The 20,443-nt window shown below is 40.1% G+C and overlaps 1 protein-coding gene across 10 annotated transcripts in view; it reads right to left on the bottom strand.

Annotated features, from left to right (window-relative positions):
* LOC100527962 (KRAB-domain containing protein) overlaps window positions 1–20,443 on the bottom strand; it is an 87,293-nt gene that overhangs the window by 38,615 nt on the left and 28,235 nt on the right. For 3 of the 10 annotated variants that reach the window (XM_060406330.1, XM_060406332.1, XM_060406329.1), the window contains exon 2: window positions 3,206–3,342. The exons of 2 other annotated variants lie outside the window; for them this stretch is intronic. In XM_060406330.1, the coding sequence (XP_060262313.1) occupies window positions 3,206–3,220 (15 nt within the window). In that variant the 5' untranslated portion in view covers window positions 3,221–3,342. 10 annotated transcript variants of the gene reach the window in all.

Here is a 20,443-nt window from a genome sequence, read left to right as displayed (position 1 = left end):
TGTCATATAGAGTGAAGTAAGTCAGAAAGAGAAAAAGAGACATCACATATTAACGCATATGTATGGAATCTAGAAAAATGGTACAGATGAACCTATTTCCAGTGCAAAAATAGAGAAGCAGATGTAGGAGACAGACAGATGGACATGGGAGGAAGGGGAGGGTGGGATGAACTGGGAGATAAGGGTTGACATATACATACACCACCACGTGTGTAACAGACAGCTAGTGGGAATCTGCTATAAAGCACAGGAAGCTCAGCTCAGTGCTCTGTGATGACCTGGATGGGTGGGAAGGAGGTGTAAGAGGGAGGGGATATTATGTATATATAAAACTGGTTCACTTCATGGTAAAATGAACTGTAATGCAATTATACTCCAATAAAAAAGAATAATTTAGGAGGATCTTAATATACAGTATGTTGACTGTTAACTGTACAGTATTATATACCTGAAACTTGCTGAGAGTAGTAGACCTTAAGCATTCTCCAATATCAAAAAAACAAACCCAATCAAAAAATGGGCAGAAGATCTAAACAGACATTTCTCTAAAGAAGACAGATGGCGAAGAGGCACATGAAAAGATGCTCAACGTCACTAACTAATAGAGAAATGCAAATCAAAACTGCAATGAAGTATCACCTCGCACCAGTCAGAATGGCCATCATCAAAAAACCTACGAACAATAAATGCTGGAAAGGGGGTGGAGAAAAGGGAACCCTCTTGCACTGTTGGTGGGAATGTAAATAAAACCCACATGCCTCTCCATGGATACTTTGTGAACATGACAAAATCTACCCAGTCTAAGCCAGCAGCTTTCATAATGAAGACATGTGGCAGGTATTCCCACTCAGATCTGTTTTGCTAGTGCTTGGTCAGGAAATATTATCCTTTTATTGTTCTATTTTTTACAGATGGATAACAAAATTAGGTCCTTTAATCATTATTTTGCCGACTAAGGTCCTTTTAGTCAAGGCTATGGTTTTTCCAGCAGTCATGTATGGATTTGAGAGTTGGACTGTGAAGAAGGCTGAGTGCTAAAGAATTGATGCTTTTGAAATGTGGTGTTGGAGAAGACTCTTGAGAGTCCCTTGGACTGCAAGGAGATCCAAACAGTCCATTCTGAAGGAGATCAACCCTGGGATTCCTTTGGAAGGAATGGTGCTAAAGCTGAAACTCCAGTACGTTGGCCACATCATGAGAAGAATTGACTCATTGGAAAAAGACTTTGATGCTGGGAGGGATTGAGGGAAGGAGGAGAAGGGGACGACAGAGGATGAGATGGCTGGATGGCATCACTGACTCAATGGACGCGAGTCTGAGTGAACTCTGGGAGTTGGTGATGGACAGGGAGGCCTGGCGTGCTGCGATTCATGGGGTCGCAAAGAGTCGGACATGACTGAGCGACTGAACTGAACTGAATTGAATCACATTATATACATATATATATATATATTTTTTAAATTCAAGATGGCTTAAGGTACTATTAAAAAAATGCTTGGCATTTTTAGACAAAATAAAAAATTTCATTAGACCCCTGGTGTAAGGAAAACAAGAATAAAAAACAGAAAGCACAAAAGGATTGTATCACAATATAGAAGTTTCAGAAAATACACTATTAAATGAAAAGACATAAAGCATACTGAGAAGAGATAATTAATAACAGTTATAATAAAAGATTACCAGTTAAAATACATTGGGAATGCATAAAAACTCAGTGCAAAACCTGAAAAGCCATACACTTATGAAAGCTGCACAACCACAATCAGTCAGAAAATTAAAGTTAAGTTTTTCACCTATTATGGAGGAAGTATTTTTTATATCTGGAGAGATGGGAGGGAAAATAGTCTTGATTTTCATATCCTATAATTCAAACCAATTAATCACAGAACTCTAGAGCAGTGATTCTTAAACTTAGAAAGTATCTGCATCACATGAATACCCTGTTAAAACAGACTGCTGAGCCCACCCCTCCATTTCTCTGCCAGCAGGTTTGAGATAGGCCATGAGCATCTGCAATTTCACACAAGTTTCTGGGTGATGCTGCTGCTTCCAGCCAAAGAACCTCACTTTGAGAAGCACTGCTCTAGAGTCTGAGACACACCTGTAATTTGTGTAGAGTGACAAGAATATTCACAGTAGCACTGTTTATATCACTAAAAATAGAAATTACCTAAATGTCTACCAATAGAATACTGAGAATGGAAAAATATGGCATTAAAAGGAATAAAACTACATATCAAGAGATTTTAAATTATTAGTGAACCAGGAGAAAACTGTATCACAGACACATTAAAATAGTTTATGTATTTTTAAAAAGCACCCCAAACAATATATAGTATTGTTCAACTATCTACATATTTTTCCAATGTGGGGGTAAAATGAGAAGCCTAGTAGAAGCTGGAACTAAACTCAGAACTAAACTCTGGGGCACAACGAGGAGTACCCCAAGAAAAAGCCATCAGAAGAGTGGTTTCAGACGTGAACAGAGGAGACTTTCCAGGAGAGAGCAGTCAGTAAGGCAGCAGTTGTTCAAGGAAGACAACTACAATTAAGTCACTGGTGACTTTTACCTGAATAGATTCTAAAGTGGAGAAGAACCAAGACAGAATGCTACGGGATGAAATCTGACTGAAGAACTCAGAAACATTTACCAGAGAATTTAACTTTGAACCATCTGCTTCAGGACTTCTACACACAGCTCAGCAAAGATAAAACAGCTTTGTAACAGGTATGCAGGCCATTTATTCCTCTAAACATACTCTAAAAATAAGTAAGACTATCATAAAATTCATTATTTGAACCATCTCTTCAACCTTTTTACTCTCAGTAAGGAATGGTTTGAGGCACTCACTTCAGGGCTGTCCCTGGAAATTACTTACTATGTGTCCCTAGGTTAAGAGCAAAAAGGGTATCTTCCAGTAAGACTTTGTTGCCTCTTGCAAGGAATCTTTTTGTATCCAAAATACAGTGTCTCCCTTTCTGCCATGGTTATTAGAAACATCATAAACCTATTTGCAGGTTAACTTAGAAACTGTTATATAAATGATCAGTATATACAAGCCAACTTGGTTGTGCTCTTGATTTGCTATCTTTGTTTCTATGAAGTTCAATTTTTATCTATTACTGATTTCCCATCTTAATGTATGGACTCTTAGAAATCTCACAAAGTCCACTGTTAAACAAAGGAATGAACGAACAAACTCACCTGGGATTTATTCATTTTTGGCTGTTCTTGGGAAAATGTAGACAACTCTGAAGATACACTGGGTTAGAAGAAGAGGACTGGAGTCATGAAAGATCTGGCCTGCGTGGCAGCTCCTGAATTCTCCTTTCCTATTAAAGCTAAACACACCACCAGATAAGGAAAAAAATGTCAATGTCCCTTTGACCTTCAAAGACAGGGATATATATTGTTGATGACCACCTACCTGATACAACTCTAATATTACCATGTAGCTCTTGGGTGTACATTTTTTCAGAGTTAAGTATTTACTGCCTACGGATATTTTATAACGGTTTAAGTCTCCCTTCGTGTTCATAAAATTTTTTACATTATAAAATTGATTAAAACAAAAATATACACAATGAAGGAATATTAATTACACCAAAACTGTTGTTAAAACAAAATACTTAGGACTAAAGAAAGAAAAAGAAGAAACTCAGGACTAGGCTGTTTAACTTCCCTACTAACGTTACTAAACCTTTGCTTAGTGACTCCATAGAAAGCTATAAAAAGCAGTGCTTTAAGCAAAGACCCATGTTTTATCATTGTTGCCATTTCACAGAAGACTCTTCTATAAAACACTTGCTTTTAGTTGTATGGAAAAGTATAAATAATACTGCCTTATGAGTCAGATCTTTTAGTCTTCGCCACTAACTGATCTGAACCAAGGCACTAATCTTCAGAAACAAAGAGAAAGAAATACTATCCGAAGAGACAAAAAAAAAAACAAAAAACAACAAAAAAAAAACACCAGATAATACTTGAATATCTTTCCTGAATGCTAAGGCAAGCAGAAGAGAAACAACATACACAAACATGAAGTAATGGGCATGACTGGAGGGCAGTTTGGAATCCAAAAAGGATAAATGGAGAACCAAAGGAACGGAGTCTGTGTACAAAGCTAAGCTAACTGATGAGCCCCGACTGGCGGCTCTTCTTCCAAGACGACACGCCCCGCACCACTCGCCCCTCCGAGCAAGCATTCGCTCAGCAGCCCCGCCCCGCCCCGTCAGATCGCTGTCTGCATCTTGCCTGTATATTAAGTCCCTCCTCCTGAGCCCTTAGAAACAGGGCCTCTCGCAGAGCAGCGCCAGCTCAGGGCTGGGACTAGTCTGTCAGGGACTTCGGCCCACTCTTCCCAATGGAGGGAGACGCCCCCTTCTCGCCATCCCAGGGGTCTACGGAGCTCCTCCCCACCACGGATACTGACCTTTTCCCTCCTACTCCCTAAAGTGTACGGAACCTCTACGGTCCTCAACCAGCCATCCCGAGCTCACTCGCCTCTCCGTCTCCGAGGGGCACTGAGCCCAGAAGAGTGCATAGACTTATCAGCCCCGGAACCGCTTCCCACGCACGGCTGGGGAAAAACAGAAGCAAAGGCGGAAATGCACAGAGTGAAAAGGTGGAACTAGGCATGCGCAGATGGCCCGCACGCAGGGCCAGACAGTCTACGCGGACCACTAGAACTTTTGTTTCCCTTTAGTCTCCCCGACCAGCGGGTTGGGATTGGCTCAGAGTCCAGCCCACCTGGCAGTGGAAGATTTGGACCTGAGGTAATTTAAGCAGCTAGAGCCGGTCAGGGACTTTCTCCGAAGTTATGGATTACAGACGAGTTCTCTGTGCAGCCAGAATGCAGATTTACATAAAGTCAAGTAAAGGAAAACTGTTCGTCAATTTCACTTTTTTTTTTCTTTTTTAATACTGGGAAATGGGGACTTAGTTGGTGGTTCAGTGGTTAAGATTACACACTTCCAACAGGGAGCCTGGTTCAATCCCTGGTCAGGGAGCTGGATCCCACATGCCACTACTGAGTTCCCATGCCACAACTAAAGATCCAGCTGCCAAAAGAAAGACTGAAGATGCGGCGACCCAGCACAGTCAAATGAAATAAATAAATAAATACTAGGAAATAGATCCCATTAATACAATAAAAGAGTTATATCATCGGAGGGGGGTGGCACACAAGAAAGCAAGTTCATTAAAATCATGAAGCAATAAATGAAAATAGTAGATAAATTAAGTAGACACAATCCAAAGAAAATAGTCTTCCTCTATATATAAACATCTTGGAGAAGGGCCTGGCAACCCACTCCAGTGTTCTGGCCTGGCAACCCACTCCAGTGTTCTCGCCTGGAGAATCCCATGGATAGAAGAACTTGGCGGGCTACAATCCACAGGGTCACAAAGAGTCAGAGGCGACTGAAGAGACATAGCATGCATATATATATTCTTTCATTTGTGACATTGAAATTACTTCAGAAAAAGGAAGATAAATCCTTTCATAGATTCAAGATTTTTGACAAAATTCCAATAAGAATCTCAACTAATTTTTGCATGTACTCCTTTTCTCTTTGATTTTTAAAGTATTGTATACATTACAAAAGCATTCTCAACTTCATCTGGAATAAAATTAAATCTAAATTAAACAGCCAGATGTTCTTAAAGTGCTGCATTCAATATGTCAGCAAATTTGGAAAACTCAGCAGTGACCACTGGACAGGAAAAGGTCAGTTTTCATTCCAATTCCAAAGAAGGGCAGTTCCAAAGAATGTTGAAATTACTGTATAACTGTGCTCATCTCACATGCTAGTAAGGTTATGCTTAAAATCCTTCAAGCAAGACTTCGGCAGTATGTGAACCAAGAACTTCCAGATGTATAACTTGGGTTTAGAAAAGGCAAAAGAACCAGAGATCAAATTGCCAACATTTGTTGACTCAAAGAGAAAGCAAGGGAATTCCAGAAAAACATCTACTTCTGTTTCACTGACTATGCTAAAGTCTTTGACTATGTGGAACATCACAACAAACTGTGGAAAATTCTTCAAGTGATGGGAATACCAGACCACCTTACCTGTCTCCTGAGAAACCTGTATGTCAGTCAAGAAGCAACAGTTAGAACTTGACATGGAATGACAGACTGGTTCAAAACTGGGAAAGGAGTACGTCAAGGCTATATATTGTCACTCTGCTTGTTTAACTTCTATGCAGAGTACATCATGTGAAATGCCAAGCAGGATGAATCACAAGCTGGAATCAAGATTGCCAGGAGAAATATCAACAACCTCAGATATGTAGATGATACCACTCTAATGCCAGAAAGTGAAGCAGAACTAAAGAGCCTCATGATAAAGCTGAAAGAATAGAGTGAAAAAGCTGGCTTAAAACTCAATATTTAAAAAAAACTAAGATTATGGTGGTTGGTCCCAACACTTCATGGCAAATAGGAGGGGAAAAGTGAAAGCAGTGCCAGATTTTATTTTCTTGGGCTCCAAAATCACTGCAGATGGTGACTGCAGCCATGAAATTAAGATATTTGCTCCTTGGAAGGAGAGTGATGACAAACCTAGACACCATATTAAAACGCAGAGACATCACTTTGCCGACCATGGTCCATATAGTCAAAGCTATGGTTTTTCCAGTAATCATACACAGATGTGAGAGGTGGACCATAAAGCAGGCTGAGCACCAAAGAATTGATGCTTTTGAACTCTGGTGCTGGAGAAGATTCTTGAGTCCCTTGGACAGCAAGAAGATCAAACCAGTTAATCCTAAAGGAGATCAACCCTAAATATTCATTGGAAGGATTGAAGCTGAAGCTCCAATACATTGGCCACATGATGCAAAGAGCCAACTCACTGGGAAAAAAACCCTGATATTGGGAAGACTAAAGCAAAAGGAGAAGGGAGTGGCAGAGGATGAAGTGGTTACACAGCATCACCGACTCAATGGACATGAATCTGAGCAAATTCTGGAATACAGTGAAGAACAGAGGAATCTGTCATGCTCTAGTCCATGGGTCACAAAGAGTCGGACATGACCGAGCAACTGAACAACAAACAGCCAGAAATCATTTCAAAAAGGAGAAAACTGTCCAAGAGAAATCTCAATATGCATAATACTGCTCAGTTATTTAAAATAGTTTGGCATCTGCTTCATGGTAATACAATAACCATGATTAAGAGTATTTTTTAAATGTAGTATAGTAAATGTAGCATTTCAAAACAATGAGGGAAGGAAAGGAATATTCTTAACAGCAAGTCATTACCAACAAAGATCACATGTGATACAGGTTCATATGGATTCAAGGTCGGAAATGCTTATAAAGTAAACCACTAAGTTAGTAAAGGAAAATAGAGATGAGAAGTTGTGACATCAAGAAACCCACACATTTAATATGAAACATTTTATAATAAAAATATAGCAAACAACTCAGCTCTAGTTTTTAAAATATGTTAAAAGCAAATAACCAGGAAATTATATTTTTACTATTTGAAAGAAAAGAAGAATTAATAAGATCTTTAAAGCAATAAAAGGAAAAAACTTAAAATGGGCTACAGAACTGAGCAGCAGTGTAATAAAAAGACAAAATTCAAATGAACACGTCTGAAAAAGTTGATTAGGAGAATCAAAAGAAATGCAAATGTTTAAGTAAAAACATGCAAGATATCATTTACTGAGATTTAAATTTTTACTCTCTCTCTCTATATATACACACACACAAAAGTTCACTTCATTTTGTCCATTATCATGAGTTTTGAAAAGTGCGTAGATTTGTGTAACCACCACTCCACTCAAAATACAGAACTGCTGCCCCTCAAATTACTTCCTACTACCCTTTTGAAATAAAAACTTCTCACCACTCTAAACTTCTGGCAGCCACTACGTATTCTTCATGCTTATATGTTTGTTTTTGCTAAAAAGTATTTTTACAAACACATACAACAAATATTATACTTAATGGTGAAATATGGAAAGTGTTCAAATGAAAGGTTAGACAAAGATTAGGATGCATGCTATCTGCAACTTTATTTGGCATTTTTTCCGAAGTTCTTAGAGTAAAATAGCAAAATAATCATGTACACAGAATATTCAAATGAAAGTATCCAAAATAAAAGTTTTATAAATTTGATACGTTCAATATAAAAAATTTCAGAAAATTAATTTTAAAGGTACTGATAGGGACAGAATAAAGAAACAAAGTAGGTGATTAAATAGTTAATACCAATAGGAGATTGTAAGTAGAAAAAAAAAAATACAGTAGATCTCTGTAAGTTAAAGATCACTTAGAAAGCAGCTTTGCTTAACCACAAAACCGAGCAGGCTTCTGAGCCTGCTAATAAACCATGCAGCGCAGCATGAGACGTGCCCTCAGAGAATAACACAATGGTGGTGTGGGACCCACATGCTGCCCAGTGCGCTAAGTTAGTGACCCCCAGGACACTTTTTCTGCACACACACAAAACAATAATTTATGGGAAGGTAAACTAAAGAAAGTAGGGAAAACCACTAGACCATTCAGTATGACCTAAATCAAATCCCTTATGATTATACAGTGGAAGTGAGAAATAGATTGAAGGGGCTAGATCTGATAGATGGAGTGCCTGATGAACTATGGACTGAGGTTCCTGACACCGTACAGGAGACAGGGATCAAGACCATTCCCTTGGAAAAGAAATGCAAAAAAGCAAAATGGCTGTCTGGGGAGGCCTTACAAATAGCTGTGAAAAGAAGGGAAGTGAAAAGCAAAGGAGAAAAGGAAAGATATAAGCATCTGAATGCAGAGTTCCAAAGAACAGCAAGAAGAGATAAGAAAGCCTCCCTCAGTGATTAATGCAAAGAAATAGAGGAAAACAACAGAATGGGAAAGACTAGAGATCTCTTCAAGAAAATCAGAGATACCAAGGGAACATTTCATGCAAAGATGGGCTCGATAAAGGACAGAAATGGTACGGACCTAACAGAGCAGATGATATTAAGAAGAGGTGGCAAGAATACACAGAAGAACTGTACAAAAAGATCTTCATGACCAAGATGATCACGATGGTATGATCACTCACCTAGAACCAGACATCCTGGAATGTGAAGTCACGTGGGCCTTAGAAAGCATCACTATGAACAAAGCTAGTGGAGGTGATGGAATTCCAGTTGAGCTATTTCAAATCCTGAAAGATGATGCTGCAAAAGTGCTGCACTCAATATGCCAGCAAATTTGGAAAACTCAGCAGTGGCCACAGGACTGGAAAAGGTCAGTTTCATTCCAATCCCAAAGAAAGGCAATGCCAAAGAATGCTCAAACTACCACACAATTGCACTCATCTCACATGCTAGTAAAGTAATGCTCAAAATTCTCCAAGCGAGGCTTCACCAATACGTGAACTGTGAACTTCCAGATGTTCAAGCTGGTTTTAGAAAAGGCAGAGGAACCAGAGATCAAATTGCCAACATCCGCTGGATCATGGAAAAAGCAAGAAAGTTCCAGAAAAACATCTATTTCTGCTTTCTTGACTATGCCAAAGCCTTTGACTGTGTGGATCCCAATAAACTGTGGAAAATTCTGAAAGAGATGGGAATACCAGACCACCTTACCTGCCTCTTGAGAAATCTGTATGCAGGTCAGGAAGCAACAGTTAGAACTGGACATGGAACAACAGACTGGTTCCAAATAGGAAAAGGAGTACATCAAGGCTGTATATTGTCACCCTGCTTATTTAACTTATATGCAGAGTACATCATGAGAAACACTGGGCTGGAGGAAGTTCACCTGGAATCAAGATTGTCAGAGAAATATCAGTAACTTCAGATATGCATGACACCATCCTTATGGCAGACAGTGAAGAGGAACTAAAAAGCCTCTTGATGAAAGTGAAAGAGGAAAGTGAAAAAGTTGGCTTAAAGCTCAACATTCAGAAAACCAAGATCATGGCATCTGGTCCCATCACTTTGTGGGAAATAGATGGGGAAACAGTGGAAACAGTGTCAGACTTTATTTTTGGGGGCTCAAAAATCACTGCAGATGGTGACTGCAGCCATGAAACTAAAAGATGCTTACTCCTTGGATGGAAAGTTATGACCACCTAGACAGCATATTCAAAAGCAGAGACATTACTTTGCCACCCAAGGTCCGTCTAGTCAAGGTTATGGTTTTTCCAGTGGTCATGTATGGATGTGAGAGTTGGACTGTGAAGAAAGCTGAGCGCCGAAGGATTGATGCCTTTGAACTGTGGTGTTGGAGAAGACTCCTCAGAGTCCCTTGGACTGCAAGGAGATCCAACCAGTCCATTCTAGAGGAGATCAGCCCTGGATGTTCTTTGGAAGGAATGACGCTAAAGCTGAAGCTCCAGTACTTTGGCCACCTCATGCAAAGTGTTGACTCAGTGGAAAAGAATCTGATGCTGGGAAGGATTGGTGACAGGAGGAGAAGGGGATAACAGAGGATGAGATGGCTGGATGGCATCACTGACTCAATGGACGTGAGTTTGAGTGAACTCTGGGAGTTGGTGATGGACAGGGAGGCCTGGTGTGCTGCAATTCATGGGATCACAGAGAGTCAGACATGACTCAACTGTACTGAACTGAACTGACTTTTCAAAGTAAAGTTCCTTATTGTACTGAGACCTGAAATAATTTTTCCATAGTGCCATGACCTTGAAGGACTATGGACAGAAGTTTATAACACTGTACAGGAGGTGGTGATCAAAACCATCCCCAAAAGAAGAAATGCAAAAAGGCAAAATGGTTGTCAGAGTAGGCCTTACAAATAGCTGAGGAAAAAAGAGAAGCTAAAGGCAAAGGAGAAAAGGAAATATATACCCATCTGAATGCAGAGTTCCAAAGAGTAGCAAGGAAATATAAGAAAGCCTTCCCAAGTGAACAATGCAAAAAAGTAGAGGAAATCAACAGCATGTGAAAGACTAGAGATCTCATAAAGATAATGAGAGATACAAAGGGAACATTTCATGCAAAGATGCGCACAATGAAGGACAGAAACGGTAAGAACCTAATAGAAGCAGAAGATATTAAGAAGAGGTGGCAAGAATACACAGAACTATACAAAAAGATCTTAGTGACCCAGATAACCACCATGGTGTGATCACTCACCTAGAGACAGACATCCTGGAATGTGAAGTCAAGTAGGCCTTAAGAAGCATCACTACGAACAAAACTAGTGGAGGTGATGCAATTCCAGTTGAGCTATTTCAAATTCTACAAGATGATGCTGTTAAAGTCCTGCACTCAATATTCCAACAAATTTGGAAAACTCAGCAACAGCCACAGGACCGGAAAAGGTCAGTTTCATTCCAATTCCAAAGAAAGGCAACTCCAAAGAATGTTCAAACTACTGCTCAATTGCACTCATCTCACATGCTAGCAAAGTAATGCTCAAAATTCTCCAAGCCAGGCTTCAAAAGTACATGAACTGAGAACTTCCAGATGTTCAAGCTGGATTTAGAAAAGGCAAAGGAACCAGAGATCAAATTGCCAATGTCCACTGGATCACAGAAAAAGCAAGAGAGTTCCAGAAAAACATCTACTTCTGCTTCATTGACTATGCTAAAGCCTTTAACTGTGTGACAACAAACTGGAAAATTCTTAAAGAGATGGGATACCAGACTAGACCACCTGACCTGCCTCCTGAGAAATCCGTACACAGGTCAAGAAGCAACAGTTAGAACTGGACATGGAACAATGGACTGGTTCCAAACTGGTCAAGGTTGTCTATTCTCACCTTACTTATTGAACTTATATGCAGAGTACATCATAGTACATCATGCGAAGTGCCAGACTGGATAAAGCACAAGCTGGAATCAAGATTGCTGAGAGAAATATCAATAACCTCAGATATGCAGATGACACCACCCTTATGGCAGAAAGTGAAGAGGAACTAAAGAACCTCTTGATGAAGGTGAGAGAGGAGACTGTAAAAGCTGGCTTTAAATTCAACATTCAAAACCTAAGATCATGGCATCTGGTCCCATCATTTCATGGCAAATAAATGGGAAAACAATGGAAACAGTGACAGACTTTATTTTGGGGGGCTCCAAAATCACTGTGGACAGTGACTGCAGCCATGAAATTAAAAGATGCTTGCTCCTTGGAAGAAAAGCTATGACAAACCTAGACAGCATATTTAAAAGCAGAGACATTACTTTGCCAACAAAGATCTGTCTACTCAAAGCTATGGTTTTTCTAGCAGTCATGTATGGATATGAGAGTTGAACCATAAAGAAAGTTGAGCATCAAAAAACTGATGCTTTTGAACTGTGGTGTTGGAGAAGACACTTGAGAGTCCCTTGGACTGCAAGAAGAGCAAACTAGTCCATCCTAAAGGAAATCAGTTCTGAATATTCACTGGAAGGACTGATGCTGAAGCTGAAGCTCCAATACTTTGGCCATCTGATGTGAAGAACTGACTCATTGGAAAAGACCCTGATGCTGGGAAAGATTGAAGGTAGGAGGAGGAGAAGGGGATGACAGAGGATGAGATGGTTGGATGGTATCACCAACTCAATGGACATGAGTTTGAGCAAGCTCTGTGTGTTGGTGATGGACAGGGAAGCCTTGCGTGCTGCGGTCCACTGGGTCAGAAAGAGTTGGACATGACTGAGTGACTGAACTGAACTGATGACGATCCTGGCTTGACAATGTAAGGACAAAAATACTGCCCTGCTTAATCTGGAGGAAGAGCTGATGATGGAAACATGACATCTAATCAAGAATGAGGAAGGAAGTGGTCATTTCCCCATCTCCACTTTTTCTTTGATTATAAAACTGTATCTTAGTAAGTTCTTGGGGTGCAATACCCCCTCACCCACCTGCTTCTAAGCCTCACAAGTGACTTATTCTAATACATCACTTATCTCTCTCTTTTCCTCTTGCTGAATTCTTTTCTGTGCTGAATCATAAAGGACCAGGCTCTTTAGAGCTCTCTGAAATACCACCTAACAGTTTCAGTACAACAAATTATAGCATGAAAATATGAAAATCTTTACAGAAACTACAAAATATAATGAGGGAAAATTTTTTGTTTGGGAGATCGTGAAGGACAGGGAAGTCTGGCGTGCTGTGGTCCATGCGGTCGCAAAGAGCTGGACACGACTGAGCAAGTGAACAACAACAAAATTTCTCAGTGGAAATTCTATAGACCAGGAGAGAATGAAATGTCATATTCCCAAGACTGAAAGAAAACATATGCCTGCGAAGTTATCATTCACATATGAAGGAAAAATACTTTCCCAGACAAACAAAAGCTGAGGGGTTTCATTACCATTCAACACACCTTGAAGAAATGCTGAAAGAAGTTCTTCAAGCTGAAATGAAAACACACTAATGAGAAACATGAAAACATAAAGTTTACAACACATTGGTAAAAATAAATATACTATCAGACTTCGAAAACTTTAATTCTATAATAAAATGGTATGTTAAACCATTTACCTAAACTATAATGGCTAAAGGAAAAGAGTATTGAAATAATTATAGTTATTATGTGCTAATGAATATATAATATACAGAGGTAAAAAGTGATATCAAAAATATAAAAGACAGAGTAAAAGTATGAAACATTTGTAGGCTATCAAAGTTAAGTTGCTACCAGCTTTAAGTGGACTTTATTAGCTATGAGATGTCTCATGTAAACCTCACATTAACCACAATGTAAAAAACCTAGAATAAATTCACCAAAGAAAAGAAGAAATGAGACACAGGATACCACCACAAAAAATCACAAATTTACAAAGGAAGGCAAGAACAGAGGGGAAAAGAATACGTGGAGATAGAAAATAAGCAGAAAGCAATTAAGATGACTAGTATATGAACTGATTTCACCAATCAAAAGGCTGAGTGGCTACATTGATAAGAAAAACAATGCTGAAGTTATATGCAGTCTACAAAAGACTCATATCAGCTTTAAGGACCTACAGTCTCTAAGTGAAGGAATGGAAAGGCAAATCACATGCAGGCTGACATCAGAAGAAAGCAGGGATAGCTATACTTTATCAAAGACAATAGACTGTACGCCAAAAATGGTAACAAGACAAACAATGTCACTATATAATGATAAAGGGGTCAATTCATGATGAAGATACAATTGTAAATATATATTCACCCAATATCAGAACACCTAAACATATTCAGCAAATACTAATAGATCTAAGAAAGCAGAGTGCTGAAGAATTGATGCTTTTGAACTGTGGTGTTGGAGAAGACTCTTGAGAGTCCCTTGGACTGCAAGGAGATCCAACCAGTCCATCCTAAAGGAGATCAGGCCTGGGTATTCATTGGAAGGACTGATGCTGAGGCTGAAACTCCAATACTTTGGCCACCTCATGCGAAGAGTTGACTCATTGGAAAAGACCCTGATGCTGGGAGGGACTGGGGGCACGAGGAGAAGGGGACGACAGAGGATGAGATGGCTGGATGGCATCACCGACTCGATGCACATGAGTCTGGGTGAACTCCGGGAGTTGGTGATGGACAGGGAGGTCTGGCGTGCTGCGATTCACGGGGTTACAAAGAGTCAGATACGACTGAGCGACTGAACTGAACTGAATTGAACAGATCTAAAGGGAAAAATATATAACAAGGCAATAATAGTAGGGGACTTCTAATATAGGCTATTGCTGAAAATAGCCTATTTTCAACAAGGATAGATCATCTAGACAGAAAATAAAAGTTGGACTTGAACCATAAGTTAGGCCAAATGGACTTAACATATTTATAGAACATTCCATTCAACAGGAAGGAAATTAAAAAATATATTGAAACAAATGAAATGGAAACACAATAAACAAAACCTCTGAGATACCATAAAACTAGTTTTGAGAGGGAATTTTACAGCAATAAATGCATATATTAAGAATTTAAAAAGCACTCAAGCAAACCACCTAACTTTACATATTGAAGAACTAAAAGGAAGAGGAAGAAACTAAGCCCAAAGTTAGCACAAGAAATAACAAAAATTAGAGCTGACACAAATGAGACCACAAAAAACAATAGAAGAAAATCAACAAATCTTAGATTTCTAAAGTCTAGATTTTTATAAAAAGAAAAATGAGAAAATTGACTAATCTTTAGTTAGACTCACTAAGGAAAAGAGAGAGGACTCATATAAATGAAGTAAAAAATGAAATAACCGACACTACAGGGATACATAGAGTCATAAGAGACTACTATGAACAGTTACATGTGAATTTATTGGAAAACCTAGAAGAAATGTATAAAGTCCTAGACACCTAAAACCTACCAAGAGGTGAATCATGAAGAAATAGAAAATCTGAGAAGATCAGTAACAAGTAAGTAAAGTGAATCAGAATCAAAACCCTCTCAACACAGATAACCCCAGGACCAAATGGTTTCATAGGTGAATTCTACCAAACATTTAAAGAGTTAAAGCCAGTCCTTCTCAAACTCTCCCCAAACTGAAGGGGACAGAACACTTCCAAACTCATCCTATGAGTCTGGTGTTATTAAATACCATGATACCCTGATACCAAAGCTAGATACGGACACCACAAAAAGGAAAAGGGTAGAATAAAATCCTTGATGAATATAGATGCAAAAAACTCCCAACAGAACATTAGCAAACCAAATCACAACACAAAAAGATTCTATACCAGGACCAAGTGGTACTCACCCCTGAGATGCAAGAATGGTTCAACAAACATAAATCAAAGTGAGATACCATATTAATAGGATGAAAGATAAATATCACAAGATTATCTCAATAGATGCAGAAAAAAAATTTCATAAAATATGATACCTTTTCATGATTAAAAAAAAATCTGAATAAGATATCAGGAACTACCTAATCCTGAAGGTTTTGTGGTATTGGAGAAGAGAATCAGAGGGTGTGAAAAGATCAGAAATGTCAAATCTGTGCTTTGGGAATTTTATCAGAGGATACACCACCACAACTAGCCAAGAAGGGTGTGTTGAACTATCAGATTTGACTAAAACCTGGAGAAATACATCCCTGAGGCCCTTTCTAACCCACAAACTTTGCAATGTCAAGGGGTCTACCCAGGTCTGCCTAGAACTTCTCTTCCAGAGAGCAGTGTTTTTTAGAAGTGAAGGGATAAAGAATATCACTGTGAAAAGTTTTTGTTTTTATTTTTTTTCTAAGATCCCCTGATCTGCCTAAATTCATCCATCATAAATGCTTCCCTCTGGGAGAAATTACCAGGGAAGATTGGCTCCTCTGACAGCAGACAAGATGTTGGCACACTGGACTTCCCCGGTGGTCCAGTGGTTAAGAATCCACCTGCCAATGTAGGGGAAATGGGTTCAATCCCTAGGCTGGGAAGACTCCACACACCTCAGAGCAACTAAGCAGGTGTGCCACAACTACTAAAGCCTGTGTGCAAAGATCCAGAACGGCCAAAAAAAAAAAAAAGTTGGCACCAGCATAAGAAACTGTCTAAAAAGACATCAGAAAACTATCATATCTTACATCTAATCTTCTAAAGGCCCATATTTCTCTTTCCTAAATTCATTTTTTTCTCATAAGTGGTCTTTTCTTCTTTCCTCGTATTAATATGGTATATATGCCCCAAATTCTACTTCTTTGAATCACATTTTTCTGTGAACATTCCTGTATGTACATGAATAAAAATCCTGTCTTTTATCTAAAAACAGCAACAAAACCTAAACAAATTGGATACTGAAGGAATGTGTCTCGCAACATAGGGGACAAATACAACAAGCCCATGTGCTATGCTTAGCCACTCAGTTGTGTCCAACTCTCTGCGACTGACCCATGGACTGTAGCCCGCCAGGCTCCTCTGTCCATGGGGATTCTGCAGGCAAGAACACTGGAGTGGGTTGCCATGCCCTCCTCCAGGGGATCTTCCCAACCCAGGGCTCCCATATTGCAGATGGATTTTTTTTACCATTTAAGCCACCAGGGAAGCCATCATCACACTCATTGGTGAAAAACTGAAAGTTTTTCTTCTATGATCAGGAACAGGCCAAGGGTGCCTGCTCAGCACTCTTATTCAACATAGAAATGGAAATCCTAAATAGAGCAATTGGGTAAGACCAAAAGAATGAAATAAATAAAAGGCACCCAAAATGGAAACAAAGAAACTGTCATTCAGTTCAGTTCAGTTCAGTCGCTTAGTCGTGTCCAACTCTTTGCGACCCCATGAATTGCAGCACGCCAGGCCTCCCTGTCCATCACTAACTCCCAGAGTTCACTCAGACTCACGTCCATCTAGTCGGTGATGCCATCCAGCCATTTCATCCTCTGTCGTCCCCTTCTCCTCCTGCCCCCAATCCCTCCCAGCATCAGAGTCTTTTCCAATGAGTCAACTCTTCGCATGAGGTGGCCAAAGTACTGGAGCTTCAGCTTCAGCATCATTCCTTCCAAAGAAATCCCAGGGCTGATCTCCTTCAGAATGGACTGGTTGGATCTCCTTGCAGTCCAAGGGACTCTGAGGAGTCTTCTCCAACACCACAGTTCAAAAGCATCAATTCTTTGGTGCTCAGCCTTCTTCACAGTCCAACTCTCACATCCATACATGACTGCTGGAAAACCATAGCCTTGACTAGATGGACCTTAGTCGGCAAAGTAATGTCTCTGCTTTTGAAAATGCTATCTAGGTTGGTCAAAACTGTCATTATTTGCAGATAATATGATCTTATATGTAAGAAATTCCAAAGAATCAACCAAACAACAGTGAGACTGAAACAAATTCAGCAAAGATTGCAAGACATAAAAATCAATATACAGAAATCAGCTATATTTCTATGTACTATTAAGGCAACATCTGAAAAAAAATAAAGAAAACTATCCCATTTACAATATAATCAATAGTAAAGATAAGAATTAAGCAAGGAAGTGAAAGACCTGTATAATGGAAAAAAGATGTTAAAAGAAATTGGAGAAAATACAGATTAGAAAAACTAATATTGTTAAAATGTCCATACTAAGTTCCGTTCAAGATGGCAATGTAGGAGGCTCCTGAATTCTCCTCCTCCCTTGGACGCACTGAACTTAGTCACTTCCTCTTCCCTGTAAGACTGCCACAGCTCCTCTTCCTCTCAACACTATGGCAATTCCAGCCCAGGAACAAAATTCCAGAGACCAGGATCATCAGCTCACAAGTAAACATGGGCACCATTTATGGTTGCCAATCCCAGCTTCCTTTACTGTTTCAATGAATGTGACTCAGAGACCCATGTGTGGGGAAGAAACAAGAGGCCTGAGTACATAGTTACCAGCAGTCCGCTGGGCTCTGAATACATGGGCTTTCTCCGGGTAAGGTTCTCAGAACCAGTTTAATTTTCAACTAAGTCTGTGTTTTAATTTATAGCTTAACATTATCAGCTAAATTAAAGCAGTAAGACTGTATGATTTATTTATTAAGTACAAACTGTTTTATTCTTTGGAAATAAGTCTAACTTAGAAAATTTGCAAGAATAGTACAAATAAACTTTTTTTTTCCCCCTCTGAACCATTGAAAGTAGGTTGCCAACATGATGCTCTATCATTCCCAAATACTTTAGTAACAAGAATAGTCTACACAGTTATATTTCAACCATCAAAACCAGGAAACTAGCACTGTTGCTCACCACCTTTTGACCCCAATTGAGTTTCACCTATTTTCTAAATAATTTTCTGTAGAGCAGAATGGCTCAATCCAGGATCACACACTGTGATTTCCTATCTCTTTAGTCTCTTTCAAAGTGGAACACTTTCTCAGTTTCTTTTCTTAACTTGCAACATCTGAAGGACTTCCCTGGTGGCTCAGTGGTGAAGCATCCGCTTGCCAATGCAGGAGAAGTGGTTTAGTCTCTGGTCCTAGAGGATACTACAGGCTGTGCAGCAACTAAGCTGGTGCGCCACGACTACTGAGCCTGTGCTCCAGGGCCCAGGCGCCACGACTACTGAGCCCATGTGCCGTAACTACTGACGCCTGCACACTGTAGAGCCTGTGCCCTGCAACAGGAGAGGCAGTCACAACAGGAAGCTCGCACACCGCAACTAGAGAGTAACCCCTGCTCTCTGAAACTAGAGAAGGGCCTGCACAGCAGTGAAGATCCTGCACAGCCAAGAAGTAAATAAAAATTTTAAAAATTAGAAGATTATAAGCCAGGATAATCTTTGAACAATATTCCTCAATTTGGGTTTGTCCGATGTTTCTCCTGCTTAGACTTAGTTATGCATTTTGGCCATGTCCTTCTCATTGCATCCTATCAGATCTGTATGCTCAGTCACTCAGTCATGTGTGACTCTTTGTGACCCCAAGGACTGTAGCCTGCCAGGCTCCTCTGTACATGGAACACTTTCCAGGCAAGAATACTGGAGTGGGCTGCCTTTTCCTGCTTCAGGGGATCTTCCTGATCCAGGGATTGAACCTGTGTCCCTCGTGTCTCCTGCACTGGCAGGTAGATTCTCCACCACTGCGTCACCTGGGACTCAATTTGTTTCAATATTACTCATGTTAACTTTAATCACATGACCACGTTGAGTCAGTCCACTTTTTCCATTGTAGAGTTACTTTTTCCCATCGTAACCACATTTCTGTCCGTCCTCCCTGCTTTGTCAATAGTACATGCTTAAGGAAGACTACAAGGATGGAGGCAGGAAAAGGCACATGCCCCTTCCTGTTTAGTTCCTGGGGTCTTCCCATTTGCTTCACATGCTGGCAGTGTCTCTGCAGCAATACTACTTCACCTAGGCAGGCACAGTGCCTCCTCCGAGCAGCAGCTAAAATCAGCTCAATTTTTCTAACGCTTGCAAACCAGCATCATCATACCTCATGAAAGACAGCAGTGTCAGTCAGCCACCACTTGCTCAGTGGCCAATACAGATCCCATTCTCATGAGCCCCCTCTTCTGGGACCAGAGATACTTACATCAGCAATCTTTTCAGAGGTCTGCACTTCCACTTGGAAGGATGTCTGTTCAGTCACCTTCATTTTGTCAACCAAGGGTTGATGGCTGCTGTCTGCTGCTGCTCTCTCAGTGATAATTTGTCTTCTCTGTTTGACCCTTTTGGATACTTGCTACCTTTGTACTATCTCACTCTAGCTGGAAAATAACTAGAACTGGGTCTGCTGTGGTCTCTAGGACTGGAGGAAGATGACACTCTGGTGACAGCTGGTGACAAAGCATAATGGAACAGCACTCTGGCTGAGGCTGGCTTAGCTCTGGAACTGACGGTGCTGAGGATGCTGGCTGAAGTTGTAGAGGAAGTAGCAGGACAGATTTCTGTGATGATTCGGGCTCTGCAGATGGAGCGAGACGTGCTGAAGAACCTTCTCTGGACCCAGAATTGAAAACTGTGCAGATGCTTTTTCTCCATTATGAGCTTAATGAGAGCTAAGGCATGAGTATGCTCTGGCTCTAAAGCTGTGCAGGAGAGGTGTAGTTAGCTCCAAGTCTGGAGATGTTTCCAGAGCTTGTTCTGGAGCTGGTACTGTAGCCACCAGAAGAGAA

The sequence above is a fragment of the Ovis aries genome, chromosome 25 (genome assembly GCF_016772045.2).
Source record: "Ovis aries strain OAR_USU_Benz2616 breed Rambouillet chromosome 25, ARS-UI_Ramb_v3.0, whole genome shotgun sequence".
NCBI classification, from domain to species: Eukaryota; Metazoa; Chordata; class Mammalia; order Artiodactyla; family Bovidae; genus Ovis; species Ovis aries.
Note: the sequence above shows the minus strand (reverse complement) of the source record. Positions and strands in the feature narration are given on the sequence as shown.